The following is a 23,645-nucleotide window of genomic DNA, read 5'->3' as shown; positions in this document are numbered from 1 at the left end:
AAGCTCTCCTATCTCACATTAACATAGACCCCTAATCTCTCCCGTATGAGCGTTTTTTTTTCTGATTCTGAAACAACACTCTCTCTCTCTCTCTCTCTCTCTCTCTCTCTCTTTCCTCTCACAAGCCTTCTGTGGGCTTAGAGACTGCCTGCAAAATGGTAAACACGTCAATTTTCCTCCTAAACTATGTATTTCGCTTCGATTATTGAGGAGTTTCATGACTGAAATGAACAGTGTCTGGGTATGAAATGGAGTTTTTCATTTGCTGCGTGTCTGTACGTGTGACTGTTTCAAGGTCCAGTGTGTAATTATTTGTGAGATCCACTGGCAGAAATCCAATTTTATATACATAACTATGTCTTCAGAGGTGTATAAAGATTATTTTTTGTTTAATCTTATCCTGCTATTTAAATTAGTTGAAGAGACGAATTCTGTCTATTTTTGTGACAATATGGCTATCATTTATATAATGCTGAACTGTTAATTAGTAATATTTTAATAACCTTCATTGCAATCTATTAACATGATTTTTAGTTGATTTCCAAGATGACAACTGTCATCATTCCATGCTCCTCCACCATTGTTATTTTTTTTAATGTTCAACCTTTAGCTGCGAAAAATGTCTTTTCTTCTTTATTCCAGTTTCTCTGTGGTGCGTCTTGAGTCTACATCCCCTTGCTGCTCCGCTGCTGCTGTAACATGTATGACCAGAATCATCATCTTCAAAAACACTTCCTCTGATGCATGTTCGCTCTCTACACGAAGAGACAATTCTGCTCTACATCCCGTTGCACACACAGCAAGGCCCGTTAAAATTGGGAAAAGTTTGTCTACTACCTGAAGCGTTCCAGTCTTGCGTTTACAAGCTGACAGATCAGAAGTCTCACGATCTGAGGTGTGACTGAAACTCAACGAGTCAAAATGGCCAACAACACCGCGGACCACCCGCAGGGGAACTCTGTTGTTGAGGTCGACCCCGATGGGGAGTTTGGCTGCACGACAATGCAGCTCCGCCAGTTGATGGAACTCCGCAGCGGTGAGGCGGTCGCCAAGATAGCTGAATCCTATGGAGATGTGCAGGGGATCTGCCGCAGGCTTAAGACAATGGCAAACGACGGTAAGACTAATTGAAAACCTGTACCCGCACATGTATGAACTTGGGACATTGTTCTTTGTTCAAGTAGAGAGTCTTGGGACACAGTCTGTCACTCAGAAAAAAAACACGTTTTGGTGATTGGATTTAGTTTACACCTCTTGATAAATAAACAGTGTTCCCATTTCCTAATTTAAGCAACTGTTTTATGTAGTGCCAAAAAAAGAAAAGTATTCTGCATTTGTTATCCGTAATTGATTACTTGTTTATATAGGGCCTAAACTAATGTTCAAAAGTTAATATTTTATTATTTCAGAATAATAGTTAATTAATTTACAGATGTAACTATCATGGAATTAAACATTCTCATAACTTATATTTTATATATAGTTCTATTTTAGCATCTTCAGTATCCCCAAAAAGATAGCAATGCCAGTCATTGTTGACCTTGTCGGGGACATTTTTGGTCCAATTAAGGAAAATGGCTTATAAATCAAACAGAATGTTGTTCGGAAAATGTCAAATTGCAGAAAGGTTTGGTAATCATATCTTTCAGTGCAGGAAGAGATTTTGAGTGCACATTCTTCATAAATGTCAATGAAGAATTTATTGTTCAGTTCAATGAAAAAATATGTAAAACCTCAGTTATTCAACTGTGCAAGACATTACTATCTAAGGTTGAATGGGCTCAGAAAATGTAATGCTTTTATGACCTTAATAATGGCTAATATAAGGACTAATAGTTGAAACCAGAAAAATATTCTGAAATTGAGCACAATCAGTTATTTCAACGTGTGAAGTGATGCTGGAAATGACAAGATAATTTAGCTTTCGGGTTGTCATAGGTCAGTCTCTGGCACAGGAGTTTGTTTATTGTGAAACCTTGCACGGTTATCTTGATTTGACGGCAAACATTTACTGCACTGAGGTTGACCACACTTATCAACAGGATCGTTCAACTCTTAGCCTGACCTTTAAAAATATTTACAAGCTCCTGTTGAATAACCCATTTATTTTTTTAAACGATTCACCTTCAGCACTATTTCATTATAAATTAGCTTTTCACGGCATCAAGATTATTTGACCTTAGTCAGTTCAAGGTGAAATTGGTCTTTGCTCCCTAAGAACAGTGTGAGCACGCAAAGCAAACATGTGCAGGCCTGTCATCTTCCCCTTTGGCATATGGACTCAGTTGGATCATTCTAGCATTGAAATTTGCTCCACACCATGTCCTTAATTACATTTTAGATCATCGCTCGGTTCCATTTAGTAATGAAGGGACAGCTGTGCCGACTTCGCCACGCAAGAAATGACTCATTTTATTGAAGGGAGCATAAATGAGGTTTTCTCTTTTACCATTAAATGCAGGAGTGGGTGGAAAAGCCAAAAACAAAGTAAAAAGATTTTGCTATTCAGTTTAGGTGCCATGGAGATGTTAACATTTTTTTACATTATTTTACAATCCTATAGTGTCAGAAACAAGTTTAGTCTAGGGCACAAGTAATGAGCAATCTATTCTTCTGCATCTGTCCATTTGTTACAGAACAAAAATTATTAAAATTGTCAGTAGAGGCGTATTGGCTTGGCATTGGACCTGCTCTTGTTGCATACTTGGCTTGTGAAGAAAAATGTATCATCACTTGTCTGCTGTAATATTTTTCTTTGAAATTCAAGCCTCTCCTGTTTGCATTACAGCATGACACAGATTAAAGGCAATAGTCCATCCCAGTTATCGGCTCAATAGATTTTATTTGTCCTGTTGACAGTTAGTATATATGCTGTCGCCTCTATCTTCAACACAAATGCCATGATTTAAAGTCCAAAAATATCAATGTGTTATCTTGGCTTTTAGACTTTACTTGTCTCAACCACTCCTCAAATTCTATGGTAAATCAATAAAAGCTGAGTTCACACCCATTACTTGCTGTGGGCGTCGTTCGTGCACGTTTTTTTTGGGGGGGGTTGATTTGAGCCTGGGGGTAGGGGTCGTCCTTGCTTATATGGATAAATGGCTAAAATTCGATTTCTCGAACAAACCACAAACTAAACAAAGGTTCCTGGTAACGGAGACTAGCTCCAGTCATACCGAGACCTAAAAATAACAGACCTACGGATTTTAGCCTTCAGAAAGATTGTATTAGTGATGAATGATAAATTAAGTTTCTTTTAAACATTAAAAGGCCTTTTGAAAGTGTCTAGTCATTGACAATTAGTAGTATCTGAACATTACTTAGACATTACATGCAGATTAAAACCTTTGTGTGGATTTTTAAAGATCTATAAATGTATGCCCATTCCCATTTGAAATGTATCTTGATGTCATTTATATATGTTTGTGGAGAAAAGTATAGTTGGTAAAAGTGTAATTTAAATGCACTCTGTTGTGAGTTGCCATTTGCAGCAAAAGTGAATCATAACCCACTGTTAAGTAAGTCCAATTACAGGTTTGACTGCATAGATTTACTGATGGTCAAATAATGCCAATATTTCGATATACTGTTATTTTTCGTCCGAGCTTATTGGAGACCAGTCTTTCATTAACAACTAGTACTTTTATTACGAGGACACCTCCCTGAATTCTTCTAGAAGTCTTCCCACTGTAGGATCAATGTGTACTGTAGAGTGGAAATCCTGACATTCCTGACCTCAAGATGAACACTTCCTGTACCTGACAAAGTTAGATTGTAAAGTAGGCTTTCCTCTAACAGCGGAGCTTACTATGTGCTCCAAGTATAGAGTAAATTGTATTCACAGTAGTTTATACACATTAGTGTAAAATGAAATTAGCTGCATTCATAATAAACTATTTATTTAGCTTTTTATAGAGTCCACTTTAAGTGCCGTTATCATAAAAGTGAATGTTACATTTTTAAACTACTTTTTAATAGGGATTTATTTATCTATTATATATCATACAAACCATGTCATACGTAAAACCTTAAACGGTTTGTTTTACATTTAAATGCTTTGCGATGTCATGTGGGAAAAGCGCAGGATTTGATTTGAGTAACAAATGGATCTCAAATTAAAGCAGTTTGGTTGCACAGAGAAATAACCAGTCTCACCAGCTGCACTTTGAGGTAAAACTCGCGCAATAATATGCTGAAAAAGTCAAACGTAAAAGTTTTTTTTCACCCCTTGTGTGTGTTAACTTCATTATGCATTTAACTATCATGGGAATACATCTGACCAGATTTAAGCAAATGTCAGGGATTTCTTTCTTTCCAATATCAGTGCAGAAATTACTGAGGATTTTGTGTAAAATGATATGATTGTCAATGAAATGTGAATCAGCAGCTGCTCTGCGATTCAGTCCTTCAAGTTCTGCTTAGGTCTATTGATTTAGTGTTTAAGGAAATGACACCTTATTTTTACAAACAAATGCCCTTTGAGGGAATGACACACGTCAGAGAGAAATCAGGTGGAGTGATGTGCGGGAATGATGGGTGTGCTGTTCATAAAGAAAGAAAGAGAGAGTTTGTGTAGCTGTAAGGGTTGTGGCTAACTATGCTCCATTTAGCCCCAACCCTTTTGCTGTCCATGTGTTGTGAATTCCTCGCTCACCTCCCATCTCCCAAGCGAAGAAAACTAAATGCTCGATTTTTAAGGCGGAATCAACAGTTTTAAAGAAACTGTGATAAATGAAACTTTGGTTATGATTTCTACCCTCATTTATTGTGACGAAACCCAAATGCTGTTGTTTTTGTCTGTGGAATGCAGACAGTGACCATTCGCATCGACCACAGATATTAAGCAGGCCAAAAAGCACCATGTATATCTCATTAATCCTACTTTATGCTATTTGTATATGCTTTTTTGTCAATATTTGTAAATAATTATCCATCACCTGCAAGTCAAGTTAATCAGTTATTATATATTTTTTTGTCTCGACTTTCTTGTGAAGCCACTTGTGTACAGAGTTGGAATGCAGCCTGCTGTCAGTTTAGCCCTATTAATGATCTTCTCCATTCCCCTTACACAACCATCACCTCACACCATCCACTTTCAAAGCCTCCGCTTCCATCTCCCTGACACCAGCCCCCCGGCAACACTCTCCCAGCCATAGATGTGACTGCAGTCTGGAGGCAGTCAGCTTCTTTTAGCAAAATATATTTTGCTCTCTCTGCTTGGTGATTTTCTGAATGGAGATGCAATAAGATGGATTGTTTTTTTTCGGCTTCCCTGTGCTTTCTAGACCGGAGCTCTCCTCTGGTCAGACAGGCCTGTTGTTTACCACATTTGCATGGCCATCTCCTCTCTTCCAAATTGAAACCATTGTTTTTGACAGGGCCGGGTGCCGTTCCCCTAAAAATGTTCAAGTGGTCATTTTGTGAGTCAGATATTTTGTGGGAATGTATCTGGTGCCGTCCTTTTACTGAACAAGAGGGCATCTATATAAATAGTGGATAGAGAGTCAATAGTGAGAAATAAGCTATTAAAAACAACATTTATACAAAATGAAGAACATAGGAGGATAAGGAATGTTTTTGAAATGTTTCCATTTCGACTTGATATTCCTCTGGGAGGGCCGGGATGCATCGTCCTAATTCTCAATGTCGTAAATGTCGACACATATACAAATCACTCACAGGCCAGCCTGGAATGGACCGCAGCGAGAGATAAATAGATGAAGAGAAATAAAGAGAGGTGCAATCTCTGGAAAATCAATTCTGACCTTCAGCTTGTTTAAAGTAGAGGACAAACAGAGGGGCTGCTTGGTTACTGAACACTACCCTGTGATGTTTGGGCTAAACAGTCATGTTTTGGCCCAGGCAGTCTATTACACCTAATGCATCTAATGCAATTTCTGCACTGATAGAGTCGAATTTTACATTTATTCAAATGAGTTGCATTCCTATCACTAAATAAAACCCCAATTCAAATACTGTAGAATGATCACACACAGGGGAATGATGAAGCAAACGTCCAGGGATATCCACTTCTGAATCTCTTAAACTATGAATGAGAATTTAAAGCAAAAATAATTTTTGATATTCGCTGGGATTTCTTCAAAGACACCCCTCCACCACATGAACGTATACAGGCTGCACGCATGCATGTATATGCTAAACACACATAAACAGGGAGATAGTCCATTCATGCTTTCCATCTTTGTGATGACGAACTGTTTAATTCATTGTGGCATAAGCTATCTTAAGCAATATAGTAATTTTAGGATGCTTATTAATATAATTTTAGGATTATATTAATATGCTGAAACATTAATATAATAAACATAACCACATGACGAAACATATTACGAACAGCCTGAATGTTTGCACTTACAGTATCATCTGATCGGAAGCATTTCTTTAGCGATCATCTTTGTGATGAGGGCTGCGATTTGCTCTGCCCGTCTAGCATTTAACTTGGTTGATCTTATCATGAAACTAGCCGTTTGCCGCTGACCTATGGATGCTTCGCCCTAACAATGTATGTGCATCCTACTGGTTGACCTATATGCAATCTTTGTATGGCAGAGTTTGCGCTTAACTTCATTTTCATAAATTTGATAAAGGACGCCACACAGTCTACAGTGTGCCTTGCCTAGGTAATGTTAGCGAGTGTGAGACTCCTTCAGATATCTGTTGACAGCTTTAGGTGTGTCATTAACAGCTCTACCCTCTGGAACGAAAACATAGATAATGGTCTAAAGCTATATACGGTTATGTTAACCATTACTTAATGATAAATATTTATATTTTAATATTTAAACCGTAGGAAAGACGGATTGAGGTTGTTTGCTGGCAGAATGAGTTGTAAATGCGGTGAATGCATCTTGAGCACACTCCATAAAACTGAGATGAGAATGTGGCGGAAGGAAGGAGGCGGGAACCGGCGAACATAAAACGATCTTCAATGAAATAAACAAACAATAAAACAAACTTAAAATGCCATACAAACATAATAAAACGCAACATAATGTCCAGGAATGGTCCTCTCTCGCACTTCCCTGTTGTCGCTCCTCTCTTATGCTTCCGGAGCTCCTCGCGCCTATCCCTTACGGCTCTCGTCCCTCCCTGCTCACCACAATGTGTATCCCAAAAAAACGCTTAAAAAATGTGATCGCCAAGCACTGTTAATTTGTTGTAGCGAACATCCCTATCTAAAATCTCAGCTGCATACCCGTGGAGAGCCCTGTAGTAATGTCAATCATGAACGTGCTGGTCAGTTGACTCAGTCTGGGTCTATTGAGGAATGCACACATACCGATTCTTTTATTGCATAATAGTTTATTTAGCAATACTGGCAGTTCTTCTCTAAGGCCTGCTATTTGCACGAAGCACTTTATCTGATTGGTCTTTCAGTTTGTGATTGAGGATTGATTGTTTACAAGGGCTTTCTTGGCAGGAAAAATAAACCTTTAAAGCGAGGGTTCACCCCAAAATGAAGATTCTTTCATCATTTACTCGCCGCCTTGTCATTTAAAAACTGTATGACATTCTTTTTCAGCAGAACACAAAAGGAGATATTTTGAAGAAAGTAGGTAACTGAACAGCGCCTAAACCAGGGGTTGCAAGAGGTCCGGTCTTTATATTTTATATACTCCAAACCGAGGTCTAGACAATGTTTATTAAAAATTAAATATATTGAATCAATTTAGCCCAGTTGGATTTACTGTATATACTGTATAAGAGATATGATCTTTTATCAGGCCATTTATTTTATATTTTGATATCCACAGTATGTATGCATTGAAGGCTCTGTGGCTGTAGGGGTGTGCCCTCTTAATAGAAGTCTGATAATGAATATTTGCAAATAAAAAAACTACTGACAACATGCAAACAGCAAATGTACTGTAACAATTAAAATGCTCAATATGAACAAAAACAAAGTTACTTACTAAATAAGCCTTTTCATGCCATTCATATGAGAACAACTTCAAGCTTAAATAATTTCCCAACTAAAACGTTGTTCATTACAACATTCAATTTGACATTTTAGATATTTGGCAGACGCTTCTATCCAAAACCTAGGTATCTGCAATCCCCTGGAATCGAACCCATACCCTTGCGTTACAAAATGTGTCCTTCATAAAATCATCCTAAAGATTATTCTCTGAAAAAAAAAAATTCAATTTTGACTAGATAATGCCAAAATCTTAGTGAAGTTAATGCTTGAAATTAATCTTTGATGCTTGTTATAATAATCAATTAGATTATGAGACTTTAGCCTGAGTTTTAACAGTCACAAATGTTTACATGCTGATCAATAATGCTAATGCTAGATCTATAAATATATTTGATGGTTCATAAAATATAACAAATCTGGTTGAAAGGTTGGAGACGTATAGCAAACAGTAAACAGACTGACAGATACAAATGCTTTAATATTGTCTGTACTACTGTTGTTATTATACTCGCGTGTTTGCTGCTTTATCTAGCCCCAAACATTCATCATTTGGCGCTAGATAAAGATATTAGAGTGTATAGTGGCAAAAGAGCAATTAGATAAATGTTCCTGAGAGCGCTTGTGATCGCGGTCCGGTCTGGATCCGGTCCACTAATTGAGGATGACTGGCATAAACCCTCCCAAGCCTTATGTACTGGTTTCTGGTTGATTAAACCTAAAGTCTAAAACCCATATTCAATATTCTGGGCTTGTCGGCTGCAAGCACTCCTGCACTCAACACTGATTGTTGCACTGTTCCTATAAACCTTTACACGCATATCAATGATAATCCACCTGAAATACGTGTTCGTTGTGTGTGCACTCAAAATTATAGGTTTATGGGTTCCACCCAGGCATGTTTAATTGTTCTGATATTTAAAGAAGCAGGGTGTGCTATTATTCAAGCAGGGTGTGCTATTTTGTATTGTGTAACCTGAAAAGCAAAATTCAATGGCTTTTCATTGATACATCTGCGACCAATTTGGTCTAAAATGCAAATGACCCACGAATATGGTGGCACATTGAATGTCGGGCTTCTTTTATGTGTAAGATGGCTTGGTATAAACAAATTTGGAATGTTTTATTTCTGGTAAGCTTTTTGCATATCATTTTGTTTATTAAATACCTTAAAAGTTTGTTTTGTATTTATAGATGGTTTCAATGCAATAAAATAATCAAACGTTACGGTGCTACACGCATTCGTGGACTGCCCTTAACTTTCGGTACACATTTGTAGATTAATTAGAAACCTAGAAGAACAGTTACTTGGCTAACCTTGCCTCTCAAATATTTTATATTTAGAACTGCGATACCAAGCACAACCGCTAGACGTCAATGTCTCATACGGTTTAAATAAAAATAGTCACATTATTAGACAGTAGCCAGACCGATAAACAAACACAGACCGGAAGTTAACTGTAGTCCCATCGCGTGCATCCAATGAAACCGTCTATATTCATTTTTCTTCATGGTCGAATTTGTCTGTGTACCACATCAAGACTTGCAGATTTCACAGTCTAATCGATGTTTTAATGATTATTTGTATTTTTTTATAGGACTCTCTGGTGACCCTGCTGATTTGGAAAAACGCCGCACAGTGTTCGGTCAAAATTTCATTCCCCCTAAGAAGCCCAAGACCTTTCTTCAGTTGGTGTGGGAAGCCCTCCAGGATGTCACTCTCATTATCCTGGAGGTGGCTGCCATTATTTCCCTGGGCCTGTCCTTTTACCACCCACAAGGGGAAGGCAGTGACAGTGAGTAGTTGAATTAAAGTTTTCATTCTGTTTGTACATTGTTATTGTTAGCCTTTCTTAGCGCTAAACCCAAGCTACGTAAGAAACAATCATCAAAACAATGCTGTTTTTAGACCGTCAGACTTGTTCTTTTTATTGTTCAGTGACCAGTCTTTTTAAATCGGATTTTGTAAGTGACTCAATATTTCTTGGCATCTTACATTTCAATAACGGCCCCCATTTTGGACTGTTGTTCAAAAGAACTTGAATTTGGCTGTGACTGCAGGCTCTTCCTATTATCCATATGGCTGTAACCACACGGCTGACCTTAGACAGTCATCAAGTTCTCCAGAAGGAAATTAGTTCAATGAAGTGTAAATATGCGATAAAACTAAATCTGGCAAAAGGAATCCTTTACAAAGAGGAGACACCAGTAAAACATGAGTGCGCAGCTGCTGTTGATATTGCTTTGACTTTTAATGGTCTCTAAAGGTTATTTGAACCTCTTTAAATGTTATATTGAGCTTGGACTGGAGACAGAGCTGTGTGAGAGCAGGATGTTTTAAACATATAAATTGTCTTTAAATTGATTTTCTCTGTCTTTATGTAATTCCAGACTGTGGTCAAGCAGCTGGAGGTGTGGAGGATGAGGGTGAAGCTCAGGCGGGCTGGATCGAAGGTGCTGCCATCTTGTTTTCCGTCATCATTGTGGTGCTGGTGACGGCCTTCAATGATTGGAGTAAAGAGAAACAGTTCCGTGGGCTGCAAAGTCGGATCGAGCAGGAGCAAAAGTTTGCGGTCATGCGGAAAGGGCAGGTCATCCAGATACCCGTGGCTGAGATTGTCGTGGGTGACATTGCGCAAATCAATTATGGTGAGTTTGTGTACTGTATCATACTGTAACTTTATTGTTGTCTCCAAAATATGGTTGATGTGACAAGTCACTCAGGTTTGCCTCTGGAGCCAGTACGTGTCTTTTTTCATGTGTGACACTGTTCACTGTACTGCCGTCACTGTATTCGGTGATCTTTTGGTAGTGCTGTGGTATTTATAAAGGATAACTTTCCTCCACAACCTCTTGCCTTTCCCATAAACCTCAGAGGTGAGTTGATCTGTGAGTTCTCCAGCGGTTGTGACAGATCTTATTTGACTGCTGGTCTTCCTGAGACACAAAGCATGGCTCATGACTCATGCTTACCAACTTGCGTGAGTCATTGCTCATGCTCATGATGCCTGCAAGGTGGGCGATGCATGGGGGGTCCAACAGTCACAGGAGATATTTGTCGTCATGGTCGCCGAATCAGCTGCTGAACATGTCTCGCTTTCTCTTCATGTGCATGACACAATCATTCACCTCCCAGTTGTGTTCCATCAGGTGACCTTCTCCCAGCCGATGGTATCTTCATCCAGGGTAATGACCTGAAAGTAGATGAAAGCTCTCTGACTGGAGAGTGCGATCAGGTCTGCAAATCTGTGGAGAAGGACCCCATGCTGCTTTCTGGTGAGACTGTGTGTCTGTTTCACTTAGTTTGGCCTCACATTTACATGTTTTTCTCTGAATTGTACATGTATTATTTAGAAGTTTCTTGAATTCTTGTGTTGGTCAAATACAGTCTGGCTCTTTCTAGAAACCCCTGGTTCTGTTTGACCCTGGCTCTGTTTGAAGTGCGTCATGCTAATAAGGCTACATTACGAAAACAAGAATTTAAAAATTTCAGCACATCTTGCCGGTGGAACTGTTTACGACACATATTCAAAAATCTGTTGCTTGGTCAAAAGATTTGCCTGAGCCTTAGCTACTCTTTGGTAAATGTCATGTTAGAAGTAATTATGATGGCTTGTGCTATGACTGGTGTTAAAGTGTGTGTGATAGAAAGTGACAGAGTGGGTGTGTGACTATAAAATCTGGAGAATGTAATAATATAATATAATATTATATAACATAACACAGGGCTCCAGACTGCGAGAATTTTTTTCTGCCAATTTGGATTTTTCCTAGTTGTTATATCCAATGTGAAAAGTCGAGTAGATCGCGAGTCCACCAGTGTAGGCCTATGTGTGTGAGAAGGAGAGTCCGGAGCTCTGTGTCCCAAAAGCCTCTCTCCGCGCCGCCTCGCAGAAGATACGCACCTAGTCTATTTTTGATGTGATGTTTCTCGCCGTCTTCGCATCTGTCACAGTTCAACTCATCAAGTTTACAGACAAAACGTGAGCGCATTACTACGATCCGCTGTTTGCTGTGACTGATTTTTTTAGCCCGAAGACAAACGATTTGATATTTGAGACGTTTAAAACAAAACTAAACGCGGACTCTGAGGAGTAGAGAATACGTCACTTATCTGTTAATAACTTGAGACGGCACTGAATCTTTCCAATCCAAAATTGTCCTTATCACACAATTAATTCATCATAAGAACATAAGACGAGCCCTTTCGCTATACACTAGACACAATAAAATATATTCTTTTTCATACAAATTGACATGCACATTTTCTGTTGGTTCAAATTTATTCAGTACTAATTTGGTCTGGTGTATTCAGAGTTTAAACAGTCTCTTTACTTGGCACCTAAAGCTTCTCTGTAGGCTCTTCCTCTTTTTAAACGATGAGCAGAACCAAACCACTGTCACCTTAAATGCATAGACCGGTAGTATTATAAAACTATTTTAACACATTGACACATACTTACATTTCTGTACAGATATTAACGCATTTACGCAGTTTTTCCAATAATTTAGCACGAAATTAACAAAAAAGTCTGCAGATTCTGACCGTGCTATTGAGTAATGTCATATCCCTCTGAAATTAAAATAAAACTGTACATTGTCCTTTTATGTGAGTTAAGTCTATTTGTGATGAAAAGTGTTTGTCAGTAATACAACATATGACAACATGTAACGTAACGTAACATAATTAAATTTTTATAATATTTATTAAAAACTTTTGTTTTGAAGCTGATCTAGCAGTACCAAATATCTGCAATTAGTTATCGAGAACTGTGAAATTCACTTCCTTTGGTATCAACAACTTAAGTGAAATTGTATGGTTGCGGTCCTTTTTTTGTTTAGGAACTCACGTGATGGAGGGATCTGGCAAAATGGTGGTCAGTGCTGTGGGCCTGAATTCTCAGACTGGAATCATTTTCACCCTTTTGGGCACCTGCAATGAAGAAGTGGAGAAGAAGGTGAAGAAAGGTGAGACTCTGACTTACTTTAATTTTCTTGTGGATAATACCCTCTGTGTTTGAGTGAGACAGTCTACCTCTCTGGTTATGAGGTTTACCTTCCATCATCCTGCCAGAGGTAAGAGCCGTTCAAGAGATTTGCTGGACAGTTTCCATCTTTCCCAAAACGTCTACTAATTCTTCGGCCAAGCCTTAAATTTTGTGACCATTTTAGAAAAAAGTCACAGAACGTCAGTGTCACTGAAATCACCCTACGTTGTATTGCATTTTTGTTTGATTTATAAACGGCTCAAGCTAAATTTGAGCTCTATGTTCCTAGTTAGTTATTATTAAGGAAAGACAAAATCAGGCTGATTTTCCATTCCGAAACAGTTTTTGTGAACCCCACGCATATGATGCATCTCGATAATACAAGATGATTGATGATAAGCAGTCAGGGAAAAACAATCATTGCCGTCCAGTTGTTTTTATCGGCAGTTACATAGTCAGAATGTCCCCTCTATGTGCACCAGCTGTGACTGGCTTTCATACTTCCCCAGGGTATGTCAAATATTCACCTGACAGGTACCTGACAACACCTGCTGTTACCTCTCAAGGTCTCTCTGATGTCCGTGGGTTACCATCTAATTCAGCAGTCAATCCAGTTGAGACGATTTGACACACTCTTTTGTCATGGCCTAAAGAAACATACAACGTTAGAGGAACACCTGAAAACCTTTGCAGAGTACTCACCGAATTTTGTTGGACTGACAATGGCTCCATTTTTGTTTCCCCTAACCCGAAGTTAAAGAATTAAGTTTCTGATTTCATAAATAGAGAAAGCTGCTTTTTTGTTTCAGCCAAACAAAATAGATCACAGACAAATTTCCTGATTAAACGGTTTTGTCAGGCGTATGCCACAGTGAAAAACAGTGACATAGCCTTCAGTGTGCCGTGCATAATGACCCTCCAGTCCTTGTGTTTCTTTCTGGATGACATCTCAAATCCCACATGTGCTCATGGAATGTAGTATTACTTCTATAGCTTTGGTTGTTTTTTGATTTATGTTCTTCTGTCTATGGTTTATTTTACTTTGAGCCATGTTATATCAGCCCTCCGCCCTTTCTCTCTCGTTTTAAACAGGTAAAAAACAAGGACCCCCTGAAAATCGCAACAAAGGTAACCTTACCCACTCCCTATCCCTTCTCCCCCTCCCCATTCAGCGGCAAGTCTCGGAGTCTCGTGTCAGTCCCACTCACTTGCTCGCTCACTTTCTCTCTGTCTTTCACGCTGTCGCTTACCCCTTACTGCTGAGCCCCGGGGAGCTTTTTGCCTCGCTTTACCTATGAAAGGGTGCAACTCTCACCTGCTACAAACGGCACTAAGCAGCCAGAAGGGTTTGCATGTCCGCCACTTCATGTACGTCAGTAGATTTAAAGGGTTATCGGTGATTAATGGTTAATGGTGTTTTTCTCATTTAGCTGAAAAGGATTAAAATATGCGTTTATTTGAAATTGAGCACATGCAGGTAAATGCATTCAGTTCTTATAAGGCATGAGGGCCAAATATGTTTAATATGTTTTTATGGATGCTGCAGCAGTTCTCCAGTGACCTTATTAGCACTGTTATTGGCTCCTTTGATGGTGCTCTTATTTAGATAAATAATTTACAGCACAGAACAGAAGGAAACCGTTGTAATGTCATATATAAAATAAACTTGTTTAAGTAATGTCATGCATAAATATGTTATTAAAAGTAAACAGTTCAAAAGTTTTGTTTTGTGCATTTAATTTTCCCCTAAGTGACATTTTAAGGACTAATTTTCAGACAGCGAGCTATCTCTGTGCGCTCGGCCGGGTCATTTTTTACCATGTTTCAGGGTGTGCCCTGGCCGAGCCTTAGCAACCCCACCCCCTATAGCGCACAGAGACCGAGCATCTGCTCCACACAGAACTGCTCATCTCGTCTCCTTCCCTTTGCCATTCATCTCAAGTATGCACACACTCGCATGAGCTGTTATTAGGCTATCATCTTCTAGCTACACGTATGGTCGAAGAACACTTTCACGTGTTTGCGTCATAGACTTGCCTGTAAAGATAGAGGTTTATGACATTGATGTGATGCTTAGAGGCGTGGCTTTTGTGGGAGTTGCACCCTTGCAAAATGGACCGGCTGTGGATTGTCGTTGTTGTCCGTTTGTTGTTTCATTAGCTCTTTGTTTTTCTCACTGTTGCTTCTTTCTAGGGTGTGGCTCAGGATCTCATGCTGTCTTGTCCACTCTTCTCGTGGTCAAAATTTGACCCTTTCTTTCACCTCTTTCTATGGTGCCGCCCTTTCATTTGGGAGCAGAAAAATGAACCGAAATCTCTCCTCTCCAATCGTCTTCCTCTTGGTCCTTGTTTTCCTCGTGGTGGTTGTATCTCTGCCTGTTGTTTGGACTGTTTTCTGTTTTTGAGTTGTGCGTACCTCTGTTCGTGTTGTCAGTCAGACGGTCGGTTCGTCCATCAATCCCTAATACATGTGTGGTCGTCGTATCTGGTCAGTTGTTTGTTGTGACTGGTGGTCAGGTAGGCTCATGGACTGTTTTTCGACCTTTTCTGAATTTTTGCACCCAACGTCACATTTCACCTCAGGGTTCTCAATTACAGATATTGAGCCCTTCATGAGCGCATGTTCAAGATGATGCATAGGCTATCTGTAAAATGAAAACATATCGGCCTCTCTTTATCTTTTAAAAGGGGGACTTAATGAGAAATTGGGGTAAGCGATCAATGTCTATCTATGGCAAAGTGGCTGAATTGGATCTTCAACTCCATTAAGTTTCTATTTCAGTTGGATGCTGGGTAATATAATATGTTGTTTTATCCCTGCCTGTTGTGTAATTGAATTAAAGTTACGGATGTTACAATCAGTTTTTTTTGGTTTAGCAGCTGGTTTCTCTATTAATGTCTTTAACATTTTCATTCCGAATACATCCTTAACAGTTTACTTACAATGATTAAGAGCATATCATTGTAAGTAACACTATATTGGAGACACGTTCATTGAGTTGCTATAAACCGTTAAGTAAATGAACTATGGTAAGGCTTTTCTTGATAACACAATAATGAAAAGCAATGTCTAAAAATTTTAAAAGATCTTTGGGTGGATCTTGAATAGTTTAAATACCTGATTGCTTTACCTTTCTGGCCAGTGACAAAGTACATGATCTATAAGAATAGGAACATAATATATAAAAATGTCTCATGCTGCTTAGCACCTAGACAAATCTTTGTGTGCATACTGTAATCCTAAAAAGGCCCTGTGATTTAAAAAAATCTGTCCACACTTGACCAAATTCACTCGTTGCAAAGTCACTAACAATTCCAAGTTTTTGCTTCTGCTACGGTTGATCTGTATTATTCTCTTGAAACCCTTTATATGACTTGCCCTCTAGCTTTTAATCAACTGCCCATTTTCTCCTTCCCTTTCTCCATCCTCTCATCTTCCTCCATCCTTTTTTGGCACGTTCCTCCCTTGTTCCCATAACCACTCCTAAAATCAACCTCCACAGCTAAGACCCAGGACGGCATCGCTCTGGAGATCCAGCCGCTGAAGAGCGAGGAAGGAGCAGAATCTGAAGAAAAGGAGGAGAAGGAAGAAAAGGAGAAAAAGAAGTTCAAAGTCACCAAGAAGGAGAAGTCTGTTCTTCAGAGCAAGCTGACAAGACTAGCGGTTCAGATCGGTAAAGCAGGTAAGGATACCTGTTTGCTTTGCTAAATTTTAAGACAGAAAAATAAATATTTTGATCTATTATGGTAGTCAATGATGTCCCAGAAATCTCAGTGGCTGACACGTTTCCATGCTATAACTAACTGAAAGTTTGTAGGCTTTGTGTCCCCCGGTCTTAAAACTTCCTTTTCTCCGGCAGGTCTCATCATGTCTGCTTTGACGGTCATCATTCTCATCCTTTACTTTGTCGTCGATACCTTCGGCATTCAGGGGCGGGAATGGACAGCCGAGTGCACGCCTATTTACATTCAGTATTTCGTGAAATTTTTTATTATTGGCGTGACTGTGCTGGTGGTGGCAGTGCCTGAGGGATTGCCTCTGGCTGTCACTATCTCCCTGGCCTATTCAGTAAAGGTGAGGGGGTTTAGGTTGGTAGCTACTGCCAACACAACCCTGTCATTCACTGCTCATGATGTCTTCAATTTTTATAATAATTCCTATAATTTTTTATTATAGAAATGTGCAGATACATTGTCAGTTATGTAGGAATTATGTTAGTTAGACTAAACTTGTGTTTTTTATTTCTGCAGTAAAACTAGACTAACTGCTGTTTTTCTCAACAGAAAATGATGAAGGACAATAACCTTGTAAGGCATCTGGATGCATGTGAGACCATGGGTAACGCCACTGCCATATGCTCCGATAAAACCGGAACGCTGACTATGAATCGGATGACCGTGGTGCAGGCCTTCCTAAGCGACACACACTACAAAAAAGTTCCTGAACCAGATGTCATAAATCCAGATATTTTGGAGATGCTGGTGAACAGCATTTCTATAAATTCAGCGTACACTAGCAAGATCCTGGTAGGAATATATCTTAATCGAAACCAATGAATAATCGATCTGTGATGTTTTGTGGTGGATTAATTGTTTCTTTGTGATGCGTCTCAGCCCCCAGAAAGGGAAGGTGGTTTGCCAAGGCATGTGGGTAACAAGACAGAGTGTGGCCTTCTGGGATTTGTGCTGGAACTGAAGCGAGATTATCAGCCTATCAGGGACGAGGTTCCAGAGGATACATTTCACAAGGTTTACACTTTCAACTCCAACAGGAAGAGCATGAGTACTGTGCTGAAGAACCCAACGGGCACCGGATTTCGTATGTACAGCAAGGGCGCCTCTGAGATCATCCTGCGCAAGTATGCCAATACTACATCCTATAATTATGTTTTTTAGGATTACATTATACTATGGGATAAAACTGTTCCTGTATTTTTACATTTATTTACATTTCCACGTCTATTTATTCTGGTGTCATTAACTTGATATTCCAAGCCATGGTGTAGTAACATTCGCAAGATGATAATAACATAAAGGTTACATTTGGGAAAGCAAAACCCTCCAGCTGTCGACAAGGTCTCTGATCAATTCAATTTTAAATTGGCTTTTGACAAAGAATTTATAGCATCATAAGAGGAGATTAGGTTAAAGAATAAAATTTTGTCTTACGAATACTCCTCCCTCTTTGTGGAAGGTTTTAATAATATTCCACATTCTGTTTCTGTCAGATGCTCCCACATCCTCGATGCTTCTGGTCAGCCCCGCGTCTTTAAGCCCAAGGATCGGGATGATATGGTATGCAAAGTCATTGAGCCGATGGCCTGTGAAGGATTAAGGACCATTTGTGTAGCAATGCGAGACTTTCCAACTGAACCTGACTGGGAAAAAGAGGCTGATGTAGTAAACAACCTGACCTGTATCTGTGTAGTGGGCATTGAAGACCCTGTCCGCCCTGAGGTGAGGAAAAATTATGATCGTTGCTGGAAGCGTTGTGTGAACTGAATATGACAAGAAGTGAGACATTTGTACCTTTCAGTGTTCATTTTACTTTCTCTTGTCCAGTGTTTTTTTTTCTCTTGGATTTTGAATGCCCCCAAAATTGCATGTTTTCAGTCTACATTTTCTGACACTTCATTTGACCCTCAAAAACGTCTCTACTAATGGGGTGATGAATTAAAAGGGGCTTGTTGGATTACAAAGTCATCTATAATGCGCAGTGTTGTAGGTACTCCAGTCAATATTTGTACATATCCCACATACATATCGCATTTGAAACATTCATTCAAATATAAAACCTTTTATTAAAAATGCTGGCATACATGTTAAGCCTAAAAAAGGGGCTCAAATGTACTGTTTTAGCTCCTGATATCAGAACAGAAACGGGATAAAAACCTTTTTTGGCCTGAAAATATAACCTTATCCAAGTGCCTCGACTGACCGCCTAACTGTGTAGAGCGTTAATTGTTGCCAGATAGTTTAAACGTGCTTGTCCACATAGGACATTAATTTGTAGCATTATGATGTTAATCTATTGACATTAGTTTGACATTTCACAGATAAGCTCTACCACAGACTTGTTCTTCTTATGAATGATCATCAGTCTAAGAGGCTTGCTATTGTGTCTAAATTCCAAATCAATGTAAATTATCAGGAGTGTCTGTGTAAATTAATTAATATTCAGTGTTCTCCATGAATGTAATGACATCACAACCTTTCAATCAACATCCCACTTTATAACTAATTTCAGTCCTTGATTCATAAAAAGACATAACGCAGTTTGAGGACACTAGGGCAGTCCAGTGCATTTATTTAATGAAAATGTTCTGATGGCGATTATCGTGTGATGATGATGGATTATTTTCAGAATATCAAGCCCTATAAAAGTATAAACAGGAATAGCTTCATCAGTGGAGGCACAATCTGACCCAAATCCCTTGAAGGTGATGAAACAGGTGCATGACAGGCTATTGTGTTATTTTTGATTATGTATATTTAGTCGTTCAAATGAGGTGCCATTTATAATTGTGTAATTGACATGTGACTGATATATAGGTTAAAGGGGGGGTGAAGACATGAGAAATCCAATTTACCTTCAGATCTTAACACATAAGAGGTATTGCTATCAATACATCCTATATACTTCTCATATTAAGAAAAGCATTTATGTACTGTAGAGTCAGTAGCTGGTTGGTCTAACCTGAACTGAAATTCTTTTTACAACAAATTAAAAATAATGTTAAATAACAAGAAAACTTAGTTACTCTACTACTACTACTGTATTCTTGACCAAATAAGTACCGTCACCAACGGTGTCAAACATTTTCATCTGATTTTACAACATTTAATAACAAAACACTTCTCTACAAGCAAACAACTTTTGAGCTGATGAAAAGCTTGTTTGAGCTGACGCATAGGATCAAGACGAGGTCAATCCAATAGTGAAGCAAGCCCATTTTCCAACTTGTAATGGAGTCTTTAAGAAATGCAGTTATGACAAAAAAGGGCTGTTTTTGTCCTAGCGTAGCGTACTTCCAGCAATATTTCCAATATATTAGCAATAAAGCCAATGTAATGCATGTCTGCTGTTGCTGGAGACAAGCAGCCCAGCCTAAAGGTTAAACTTGATCCTACTAGTTTCTGAGCATCGTGCCAAGATAACATGTTTTTCACTTGCCATGATGTTGTGTGACATCCGTGTACAATATCTCTGTCCATGGTAACACTGGGAGGTTTTTAATTATCTATAAATAAATGAGCTTATTGGTTCTAATTACGGGAATGGTGTGATTCATCACAGGAGTGAGTGGGGATAATTATATAGGACACCAGCAAACACACACACACACACACACTGAATGTCTGGATCCAGCCCCTTTGTGTGTTAAGCCGTCTTTGTACTCTTATGGCTAAGCAAGTATCATAGACTGTTGGACCGTGAGTGACCAGAGCATCCTTATCTCACACTGATCTGGGGCCAGCAGTGATGCTGAAGAACCACCGTTTTTTTACTTCCAGTCCTGAGTTCTGTAATACATCCAAATATATCCTGATCTGATTGGTTGGAATCTGCAATTATTCATGTGACCTTTAGACAAAACCGATTTTATTGAACAAATTATTTTGGTTTCCAAAAGCTTGTACGAGGCTTGTTAGTTTTCTGACGTAACTATCATTATTTTATATTTGGTACCTTTTTTTCACTTGCTTTGAAAATCGGTTCATCACAAACAATAATTGTACTAAAGGAGTTGGAGTCTGGATGAATGGATGTGGATGTTAGGCTGTCCAGTATCCCCTACAGGGTTTTCCACCCAGACAGATAATGCTCAGGTCTGTTCCTCATCCCGCAGGTTCCTGATGCTATTTTGAAATGTCAGCAATCAGGCATTATGGTCCGCATGGTCACCGGAGACAACATTAATACAGCCCGTGCCATCGCCACAAAGTGTGGAATCTTGCAGCCCGGAGAGGACTTCCTCTGCATGGAGGGTAAAGACTTCAACCAGCAGATCCGCAATGATAAAGGAGAAGTAAGAAGCTGCAAAACATTATTTTATTACATTATAATAGACATGCAATGCGGTTTTATTTGTATGCAAATCTTTTTTTGGTGTAGGTGGAGCAAGAGCGTCTTGACAAGATCTGGCCTAAATTACGTGTTCTAGCCCGTTCCTCCCCTACAGACAAACATACTCTGGTCAAAGGTGAGAACTTGTGAATGGTTGGCCGGATGAATGTATTTTCTGTATACTTGCTATTGCTACAAAATAAGTAGTTTAAAATAAGGTGCTTGGGTGATTCTGTTGCAGACTTTGGTACAGCAGCAAACTACATTGTTTTGTATTCACTTGTAACACATGATACGGACCATCAATCTTTTATAAAAAATAAAATAATTGTTGCTATATATTAGTATAAGAAACATATATCTGTTGCTTTATGTTGTCTTTCAGGCATCATTGACAGCACAGTTGGAGAGACCAGACAGGTGGTGGCTGTGACTGGTGACGGAACTAATGACGGCCCGGCTCTCAAAAAAGCAGATGTCGGCTTTGCGATGGTAAATCATGTTTTTGGTTCCCAAGGTTTTTTTTTGTACAGACACAGGTTTCATTTAAACATAGAAGCATTGATCCTTTTCTTTGGAAAATGCATAAATCAAGAAGTGTCCATTTCAAAAGCAGTAGGTGGTGAAATTATAATAACTGTCGGAGATTAGGGTAGAATAAGGGCAGCAATGCTAAATCGTTTTTTGAAATTGAGGCCCTAAAGCTGTAAAAAACACAGCTGAATTTGGTTCTTTAATTTGCTGTGCATTTTGGGCCCAAATAACTATCCGTTCATTCTTCATTCAGCTGAATTGTCTTCGCAATACAGGACATAATTAAAACTTGTATTTCTTTTCTCTTTTAACTCTTTTCTATTTTCTTACTTTCAACATTGCTGTTAATAAGAAACATCTTGTTTCTAAGAATGAACTGGTATCACCAAATAATGAAGAAGTATATTTTTCCAGTATTTACACAGACTCTATGAAGTCATATTTCAGAAAAAACAGATGCACGCTTTGTCCAACAGGGAATTGCTGGCACCGATGTTGCAAAGGAGGCCTCTGACATCATTCTCACAGATGACAACTTCACCAGTATTGTAAAAGCCGTAATGTGGGGACGGAACGTGTACGATAGTATTTCCAAGTTTTTGCAGTTTCAGCTGACAGTCAATGTGGTGGCTGTGATCGTGGCGTTCACTGGAGCCTGCATCACACAGGTACAGTATATTAACATACTATTGGAAAAAAACATTTCCAGCATTTTGTTATGGCGTTTCAGTGTTTATGCATATACGAATAGCGTAAAATTGTTCACAAAGTTTTCTGTGATTATGTTGAGGACATCTGGACTAAGTTTATTGCTGGGAAAACTAAGTTCACTGCTATTTTTTGACACTCATGATAAAAATGATGAAAATTGATTTGCTTAAATTATGTTATTTTATTTCTGTTGCTTGCATCCAGAGACCGATAAAATCTAGTTATTTGGCACTTAATTTAAAAGTGGGCAATTTTTTCAGCATTTTTTCAACAGCAACCAAACAGCAATTCTCACCTCCCAAAAGCTCTGAAGGTTCTCTTTAAGAGAAATAGATGAACAGTCAGGGCAATAAAACAAGAACATTTTGGTTAAGCTAAGCAGGGAATTGTGGAAGACAATTCATCATAATGTTATGATTAAAGGACTCAGGAATGAAGACAAACTCTGCAAGCCCAGGTTTATTCATTTATATTCATAAATATTTGTGCTGTTGGCAGATTTCGGCTGATATAGGGCTGGCTGGTCTTGTGTCCTTGCCTAACTTTTTTCCATATGAAATTATTTTCCTTTCTCACTCTTGGTTTCTGTGTCTGCAGGATTCCCCTCTTAAAGCGGTTCAGATGTTATGGGTAAATCTGATTATGGACACGCTTGCTTCATTGGCTTTGGCTACCGAACCCCCGACAGAATCACTGCTGCTGCGCAAACCTTATGGGCGGGACAAGCCACTCATTTCCAGGACTATGATGAAGAACATCTTAGGTCATGCCATCTATCAGCTCATCATCACATTTACTCTTCTCTTTGCTGGTAAGAGGCTCTGTTGTATTATTTGAGTTGAAATTAAATGAGTTCCCGATGAAACTCGTTCCCAACATCTAAAACGAATCGAGTTTCTATCATCTAAAATGTTTTTAGGAATCTAGTAAAAGAATGCGACAAGGGCCCTGTGGCTATTGCATTCTGTGTAATTATGGGATACATATATAGTTGCCTGGCAACTACTGGTTACATTTGCAAACCTAATTAAATATATACAAAAAAATTCTCGCCATGGAAGCTGGAATGGCGTAAAACAAACTAACAGGTTAAATTTGCAGTGTTAATTGAATCCCAACTCTCTTTCCACACCTGTCAGTGTCTACAGTGCAATAAATCACAGTGCTTTAGTAGATCTCATTGGAAATCCCACATTGTGTTGCTTAGACTTTTAAGTATATCAACGTTGACAGACCCCAATTTGTAAAGTTTGAATGTACGTTTCAAATACGTCTATTATTATTCTAGACTTGAATAATGAATTTATTTAATGGTACCATGTATTTTTTAATAATCCCTGGCAGCGCTCCCCTCACACATACAACACAGTATGAACTATCATGTTTTGAATGTTCTTATAACT

At 38.8% G+C, this 23,645-nt stretch overlaps 1 protein-coding gene across 4 annotated transcripts in view; it reads left to right on the top strand.

The window, feature by feature from the left end:
- atp2b4 (ATPase plasma membrane Ca2+ transporting 4) overlaps positions 1-23,645 on the top strand; it is a 63,799-nt gene that overhangs the window by 23,478 nt on the left and 16,676 nt on the right. For 2 of the 4 annotated variants that reach the window (XM_079483086.1, XM_079483087.1), the window contains exons 2-17: positions 643-1,117; positions 9,541-9,738; positions 10,334-10,591; positions 11,093-11,218; positions 12,785-12,910; positions 14,023-14,058; positions 16,433-16,612; positions 16,790-17,004; positions 17,214-17,456; positions 17,544-17,788; positions 18,158-18,386; positions 20,780-20,959; positions 21,046-21,133; positions 21,383-21,489; positions 22,008-22,199; positions 22,840-23,053. In XM_079483086.1, the coding sequence (XP_079339212.1) occupies positions 922-1,117; positions 9,541-9,738; positions 10,334-10,591; positions 11,093-11,218; positions 12,785-12,910; positions 14,023-14,058; positions 16,433-16,612; positions 16,790-17,004; positions 17,214-17,456; positions 17,544-17,788; positions 18,158-18,386; positions 20,780-20,959; positions 21,046-21,133; positions 21,383-21,489; positions 22,008-22,199; positions 22,840-23,053 (2,833 nt within the window). In that variant the 5' untranslated portion in view covers positions 643-921. Of the gene's footprint in view, positions 1-120; positions 242-642; positions 1,118-9,540; positions 9,739-10,333; positions 10,592-11,092; positions 11,219-12,784; positions 12,911-14,022; positions 14,059-16,432; positions 16,613-16,789; positions 17,005-17,213; positions 17,457-17,543; positions 17,789-18,157; positions 18,387-20,779; positions 20,960-21,045; positions 21,134-21,382; positions 21,490-22,007; positions 22,200-22,839; positions 23,054-23,645 lie in introns of those variants that run through there. The other 2 variants (XM_079483088.1, XM_079483089.1) reach the window with 2 other exon arrangements.

Source organism: Barbatula barbatula, assembly GCF_947034865.1.
Source record: "Barbatula barbatula genome assembly, chromosome: 20".
Taxonomy (NCBI): Eukaryota; Metazoa; Chordata; class Actinopteri; order Cypriniformes; family Nemacheilidae; genus Barbatula; species Barbatula barbatula.
Note: the sequence above shows the minus strand (reverse complement) of the source record. Positions and strands in the feature narration are given on the sequence as shown.